Below are 8,304 nucleotides of genomic sequence, written 5' to 3' on the forward strand. Positions count from 1 at the left end.
TATTAAATATAAGGACTCAAACAAACGGAAGAGGTTTTCTGGATTAGTAAGAATTCAACAAACTATAACAATGTCTGCTGAAAAAGATTTTACCATAAATTTCAGTGTAATGGTTTTAAGAAATATTTTCTATGCATCATTTTCTGAGGCAGGAGTGTCTTTGTGATTGTCTTGTAAATGTTACTGCTTTTTAGTGTGTATAAAGCCCAAAAGTGAGTTTGAGTCACAGACCTTGCATGGTGAGTAAAACAATATAATCACTTCATGATTGTCTTCATCTTGACACACAACGAAGCAATCAGGAAAAGGCTTAATTAGCACCCCACATCCTCACACCATCATTTCTTCCAAGAGTTTTAAATAGAGACTCAGTAATCACCATGAGGAGAAAGAACTTTTAATTCAAGGAGTAAATAACATCGAGTTTCTCTCAGAAACCATCATACATTAAATAATTTTGAAGAAAGAAAAACATATGCATGTGTCTAGAAAGAAAAGAAAAAACGTCTCATATTTCTTTTCCTACCCTCAAATAAATTGAAGTTTAATTATGGTTTTTATTTCTAAAAAGGAAAAAGCATCTACAATTGACCCTTGAATACCACAAGGGCTGGGGGCACTGAAAATCAGGGGTTCAGTCAAAATATAACTGACTCCCCCAAAAACTTAACTACTAACAGCCTATTAACTGTAAGCCTTGCCAATAATTGTCAATAGCACATATTTTTATGTTATGTGTAATACATACTGTATTTTTACAGCAAAGAGAAAAGAAAATGTTATTAAGAAAATCATAAGAGAAAATATATTTACTATTCATTAAGTAGAAGTGGATCATTTAAAGGTCTTCATTCTCATAGTCTTCATGTTGAATAGGCTGAGGAAGAGGAAGTAGAGGCAGAGTTGGTGGCCTCTGTCTCAGGGGTGGCAGAGGCATGAGGTGCAGGAGGTGGAAGGGGAGGCAGCAGAGGCAGGCACGGTCGGCATTACTTTATAAAAACACATAGCCATTTCTGTCTTTTTTTGCTTTTTCACTTCTTTAAAAATATTTCCATACAATATCAATCCTTCGACCATTTGCTTTAGTTTCAGTGCCCATATCATAGAAGGGTCTATGTCATAAAAGTCATCAAAAGCAGTCTTGTGTACTTGGAATCCTTCTGCCATATTGTCTAATGTCAATTTGTTTTCTGGCCCTGCTTCTCCTACATCTTCTTCCTCATCGTCTGGTACTGGTTCAAAAGCACTTAACTCCACCAAGTCATCTTCTGTTAATTCCTCTGGTTGGTGTCTATTAGCTCTTGAATTTCTCCAAGATCCCCATCTTGAAATCTTCCACCCTCCACCTTTTTTTTTTTTTTTTTTTTGCCACATCCGCAATCTCTTTCATGGTTTCCTTGATTGGTTCTGCTGTAAATCCTGTGAAGTCATGCACAACATCTGGCGTTTTCTCCAGCAGGAATTAATTGTTTCAGGCTTGATGCCTTTCATAGCTTTTTGTATAACAATGATGGCATCTTCAATGGTATAATCCTTCCAGCCTTTCATGACGTTGTCTCTTTGGGAGTTCTCTTCCACAGTATTAACAATCCTTTCCATAGAGTACCATGTGTAATAAGTCTTAAAGACCCTTATGACCACCTAATCTAGAGACTAAATTAGAGACATTGTGTTTGGGGGCAAGTTGATCATTTTGACCCCTTGGTGTTGAACTAACTCATGGGGCTCTGGGTGACCAGGGGCACTGTCCAATATCAAAAAGACTTTAAAAGGCTGTCCCTTACTGTAAAGGTACTTCCTGACTTCAGAGAAGGAATCCAGAAAAAGGTTTCTCATTGTCCAGACCTCCTCCTCGTATGACCAAAAGACTGGCAGCAGGTGTTTATCTTTCTTCAAGGCTGGGCATTATCAGCTTAATAGATTAAGGACAGTCCTGATCATAAACCAGACTGCATTTGCACAAAACAATAGAGACAGCGTATCTCTTCCTGCCTTAAATCCTGGTGCCCACTTCTCTTCCTTACTAATAAATGCCCTTTGTGGCATTTTGTTCCTTTCGTCTACATTAAAACCCTGTTCAAGCAGATGCCTTTTCTTTTCAATGATTTCCTCAATGGCATCTGGGAACTCATTTGCTGCCTCTTGATCAGTAGAAGATGATGCTTCTGTTATTTGGCATTTTAAAAGCCTAATTTCTCTAAAAATCAAACCATCCTTTGCTGGCATTAAATGTCCTAGCTTTAGATCACTCTCCTTCCTTTTGCTTTAAGTTGTCATGTAATGATTTCACTTTTTCTTGAATCATATTAGAGTCTATAGGTATTCCTTTCTTACAGCAATCCTGCACCCATGTAAAAGCGTCATTTTCAATATGAACAAAAAAAGAGCAAGGTATTTACACCTGCTAATGTAGCTGCAGTGACGGCTCACAAATCACGCCCCCATTTTTTTTTTTTTTTTACAATAGATCTTACACTGAATCCATTTATCTTGAAATGGTGGGCAACAGCAGCTGCAAACCTCAACCTATGGTATGTACCAAGCAATTCAACCTCGACTTTTTCTTTTAACGTCATGACTTTTCTCTGCTCCTTGGGAGCACTTCCAGCATTGCTAACGGCATGGGTCATTTGTACGGGTCCTATTTAAGGTTTACGGTTTTGCACTAAACACAATGAAAAATATGCAAGAACTGTGAGAGACCACTTTTTAGTGCCATATGCAATTTACTGGAGCTACTCATGCAGAAATGATTAGTGTCACATGGCGTTTTAAGGGGATACTCACAACGCTTGAGCTCACTTCAATAGCAACAGGAGGGGACTACCAATTATCATGTAAGTACAGTATGTACTACAGTTAATTTTTGGCAGTTATGATTGAATATTGCATCTTTATGTTTGTTTACATTTCTCTTGATTGTGAATGGAACCATGTATGGTCTGTAAGGGTTTATGTGCTTAAGATTTGATAAATTTTAACTTGTTATAATGAATATGTATATATTTTATGGCAGTAAATGATAAAATAGACAAGTATCTACATATATTTTATGCATTTATAACATACCTTTTTTTCTTTTTTTATATTTCTAGGCTACACAGTTTGTCTGCAAATTTTTTTCAAATTGTCACAAGTCTCAAAAAAATTTTCTAATATATTTATTGAAAAAAATCTTCATATAAGTAGACCTGTGCAGTTCAAACCCATGTTGTTTAAGGGCCAGTTATTTTATAGAAATGGTCATTAGTACATAATAATGTGACAAGAAACTATATAGCACAGTTCACAGGCAGGGTAGAGGTTATGAGGGCTCTGACATCCTATAGACTTGCTCTGGAATAGGCTTGCTCCATCCCTTTAAAAGAAAACCAACAGATGTGGTCCTGGCCCCCATAGAGCTTTTTTTTTTTTTTTTTTTTTTATTATTCCAGGGTTTTGTGAGGGTACAAACATTATACACTTTATGTCTTTGCCTCACCCAAATGTGGGTTAAAGGCCTACCCTTCCCTCCCTTTAGTGCTCCCCCATCCCCCGAATCCCTAGAGAGTATTTCTGCCATGTGATCAACCTAGTGTTATTTTTTTAATATGCAACATATACCATTAATCAATAAACAAAGAAATAGGAAAGAAGCATGAAGGGCTGAGAAGTGTCATGAATTAATTCAGGTTATCAGGAATGGCCTCTCTGAAGAGACAGTAATTCTGAGATCCGAATAATATAAAGGAGTCAGCCATGGGAAGATCAGAGGGAACCAGCCTGGAGTGTCCCAGGAACTGTAACAAGGCTCACGAGGCCTGAACAGGGTGGGCACAAGAGAATGTCGTACAAGACAAGGTCATAGAGGTCATTAGGGGATGGGTCCGATCATACAGATAAACCAAGGTAAATGGCTAGATTTTATTCCAAGTATGATCAAAAGCCATTGGAGAGTTTTAAGTAGGGGAGAGCATGATCACATTTGTATTTGTAAGAGATCAGAGTGGCTTCTGCAAGAAGAAAATAGGTGGAAAAAATGGAAGGAGTAGAAGCAGGGAGATCAGTTAGGAGACTGTTGCTGTGTGACTTTGGGCAAGTTATTCGATCTCTCTGAACCTTGAGTTTTATTATCTGTCCAACAGGGATAATTCAATAGGGTTTTTCAGATCATTAAATGGGATAGTGTATGTAGAGCTCTTAGTATGATACCTACTATATAATAAATAGTCAATAAATGGTACCCTGAGAATTATGATTAGATGAGGGTGGGTTTTTGATATTATGTGGACTGGTTGGTACATTATCACTACTTCCTAACCACCACTGTCCCTCTCATGTGCCACCTCTGAATTAGAGCATTTATCCCATTCCTGACCTTTACTCAGAAAATATGCCAAATCCACACACACCCATTTCCATTCACCCCCTTTCCCTCAGCCGCTCTCTGACAGAACTCCAAGAGTCTCAAATCCGATGCACCAAAGGTGTTAACCTGCTTTTTGCAATGAATTAGCTTAGCATCAATCATCTTCTTCCTAAAACCAGTCTAAAGACTCCTTTCTGTGACATTTCAAATGCCTTATTAAATAATGACACTATTAAATAGTAATGTTTTTTCTGTTTTTACGTTTTGTCCTAGATTCTTCCATCTTCACCTTAGATGAAGAGTTGACAGCATGGGGGGGGGAACCCCTCAAAAGTACATTATTAAATGACATCGGTGACACAGGACGTATTCCCTGGCAGGGCCAATGTTACCTGGGCCAGATCATAACCACAGCCCCGTGGGTGAGCACCATCCTGCTATACCTCTAGAACTGGGCCCTGAGGGCCTGGTGGGACACCTCACATGAGATTTATCCTCCACAGACACTGGCTTGGAGTCACTAAAGCTGGTCCAAAGGACTTTCCTCTAGGAACCCCAAGAAAACAGGGTAAAGAGTCTGAAGAGATAGCAGGAAGGTAGAGGGCAGAGAGTTAGTGACAGCCAACATCCCAGGACTTTCCTCATCATTCGTATTGGTGAAGTGCCTGGCCCAGAGACAAAGTACCTCAGACCCTTGGGCCTAATGAGAACCAGAGCCACTCTGATCTGCCTGGGTTCTGCCCTACTCTTGGGAACCTCAGAATGTCCCTTGGTTCATGTAGCCCTATCCTAAATGTTAGGCCCAGTTTTGGGGGTCAGCCCTGCTCTGCCCTCTCATTTCTGCAATGATACAGACCATGTGATATCAGACTGTGATCTATCATCAGAGGACCTCTTTGTTTCTTAACATACAGAGGCACAAGTTTGAAGCACACCTGTCTGAATTTGGATACTAACTCCAAGACTTATTGGCTTTAAGGCACTAAGGGCATTATCTGTGGGTACCTCAGCCTCACGTGAAAAATGAGCTAATAGACCCTACCTCACAGAGTGGCTATGAGGAGTAAAGCCCTTGCCAGGAAACACAGTAAATGCCACATAAGCATAAATGACAGGGAAAAAAACAGACAAGCATGCAGGAAAAAAAAAGTATTAGAGTAAGGGTGAAGAGAAATAGGATGAAGGGAGGAGGCATGATAAAAAAGAAAGAATGGTAATAATTTAAAACACATAGAATAAATACCCTTAGGGCTTTTCCATATTGAATCTCCTCCACCATATGTAATAAAATGGGCCTACTTTCCTCAATAACGGAATGTATTTAAGCTGGCCTGAAAATAAGAATGAGAAAGAAAGAGACAGAGAGAGGAGGGAGAAAAAGAGAGAGAAAGGAAAGAAGGAAGGAACTGGAGGAAGAACAGGGGAGGAAGAGAAGTGAGAAGACAATGGCTGAAACTGGGAAAGCCTGTTAAAATTAGCATCAGTCGTTGAGCCTCAGGTTTTGTTTTGCCACTTTCCTAAAGTTTCTAATCTGATAAATAAGCATCGAAAAAGACTGCTTTGAGAAATGGTTATAAAAACATTCTTAGAACATAGTAAGTAGTAGGGAATAACAATACAACACTGAATAGAACATTTCCCTCTATTTAGGTAAGCAATCATATTTAGTTTGACTCACCTTCCCAGCACCTTCTAGTTCTTTCTTGTCTTTCAGTGCTTGTCCAGACAACATTTTCATTTCTATAACCCCTGCTATTGCAATGATGGGTACAATTGCTAAGAGTAAAAGTGTTAATTGCCAGCCATGGATGAAGGCTATAATAATTCCTGTCCCAAGATTTGCTATATTCTGGGTAATTACAGCAAGTCTGGAACCTACAGCCTGCAAAACAAACAAAACAAATTAGAGAGATACTTTTATATTATCTTTAAAATTCACGCTTATATTTTCATATATATTTTGACAGTTATGACATTTCACCTTCATGAAAATCTATTATTTCCTCAGTTATGAAGTAAAAAGTAAAGGTTTACTTGTAAGAAGTTTACTGAGTTTCTACAATGAGGATTTCCATGACTTCAGAATAAACGCTGAAAGTAGAAGATCAACAATTTGGAGTTCAATTACATATTTCTATCTTTTCTGATTTTTTAATACCAAGAAAATCTTCATTAATCAAAGCATGATCACTAAAGCAAGCTCTGCTAATTAGCAAGATAAAAGAGTCTGACAATTATATTAAGCTGGGAATAGTGAAATTTCCAATATTAGGTACATAACTACTTGTAATTTAAGCCTAAATCTGTCATTAAGGATATTTAAAAATATCTGGGCCTATATGAGATGCTTATTATGTTAAAAACCTGCATTTGATTTGGAAAAAATACACGGAGTTGAAAGTTTTGGCGTTTAATTTAGGATATTAAGCAGGCATCAGAATCTTCCATTTGATGCCACAGGAAGCCTGAAGCATGACTTCCAGTGGTGTGCAGTGATTTCCAACACTAAAACTGGAGGTCAAACTACAAAGTCAATTCAGTCCACTACTCTGTAATGTCCAACTCTACACTAGATTTCCAACTCTAAAACCAGAAGTCAAACTACAAGTCAATTCAGGCCACCACCCTAGAATTCAGTCCATCACATCTCCTCTACCCTGGCTATACTCCGTGCCGCCAAGCCATTCTGAATTCTGCATATGGCCCCAGACCTGCTTTCTCTGGAAATGACCTGTGTTCTTTTCTAACCCTAAAGTTTCTTCAGCCCAGTGGGACTGGTCTCAGGGAAAGATTACAATGGAGTGCAGTCTAGGATGGTCGCTGCCATCACTGTGACTTTGGACAAATCTCTCCTAACTCCCTAAATGAGCTGGTACATTGATTAATACCCAAAGCTTCTCTCCACTCTGAATACTGTGATAGAATCCTTTATAACTCCCTTCATCAATCCCTCTAAATCATTTAAAAGCTATTTGATATAAATACTAGACCAGTACTTAATGGAAAAAGGGTGCTACAACCATCAGTAGCCTTTATATACATTAAATTCCATACCAGGGAATTGCGCCAGGGCTGAAAGAGACAGCATAAATAATAGAGCACATTTATTTTTACTCGATGCAATCACTGAGCTGATATTAAAGAGATGCTTTGCCAGATTTGCCATAAATCAGAATGTAGCGGCCTTCAAAGTCAGCTTTCTGTATTGCACCTCTTCAGTTTGAAGGTCAAAGGATGCAAGCCGGAGAGAGTCTACAGGAGGGGATGAAGTAGGTTGCTCCTGTTCTCAGTATTTACTCAGAACTCATTTCCCACAGAGGAGCACTGAGAACATCCCCCAGGTTCACGGCAGAGGCATTGCCCTGCACGTAACCCTTCAGACACATCAATGTTCAGCTGTGGATGGCAGTCAAGGGCCACAGAAATAACTAAGATGAATCAAAGATGGCAAATTCTTCTTTAATGAACAGGAAAGGGTAACTAAAATATCGAGGACCTTACACTGCAGGGAGATTAAGTCCCTTGGCTATATTTGATTTAGTGCATTGACACTGCACCAGTGACTGTCCCTGTATTCTAAAGACTAATGCTCACTGTCCCACTGTTCCTTACAGAGTGGAGTCTGAGGACCAAAATGAATGGAAGAGCAGGGATCAGCAGCCAGATAATTTTCACTGAAAAGAGGGGGATTGAGGGAAGGAAACCCTCCAAAATCCACAGCCCAAGTGTGAAGCAATGTAAGGTAAAAACGAGCTAAGACCTAAACCCACTAAGACGCTTTCCTCCTCCTCACCTCTCCATCCCAGTGAATTTTCACTTATTTGTATCTCACTTCCTCTCCTCCTTGTTCTTCTCCCCACCTGTCCCTGTTTCTTCCCCTCCTGTTATTTATTTCCTCCTCGAAAGACCATCATATCACTTCAATTCTAAAATATTTGTGCTTATTGGGGGGGGGG

At 39.1% G+C, this 8,304-nt stretch overlaps 1 protein-coding gene across 2 annotated transcripts in view; it reads right to left on the reverse strand.

Moving 5' to 3' along the window:
• The window catches only part of ABCB1 (ATP-binding cassette, sub-family B (MDR/TAP), member 1), a 115,050-nt gene that overhangs the window by 18,398 nt on the left and 88,348 nt on the right, over positions 1-8,304 (reverse strand). For both annotated transcript variants that reach the window (XM_012643510.1, XM_012643512.1), the window contains exon 21: positions 6,027-6,230. In XM_012643510.1, coding sequence (XP_012498964.1) covers positions 6,027-6,230 — 204 coding nt within the window. The remainder of the gene's footprint in view (positions 1-6,026; positions 6,231-8,304) is intronic.

This window comes from Propithecus coquereli, unplaced genomic scaffold, assembly GCF_000956105.1.
Source record: "Propithecus coquereli isolate 6110/MARCELLA unplaced genomic scaffold, Pcoq_1.0 Scaffold199, whole genome shotgun sequence".
NCBI lineage: Eukaryota > Metazoa > Chordata > Mammalia > Primates > Indriidae > Propithecus > Propithecus coquereli.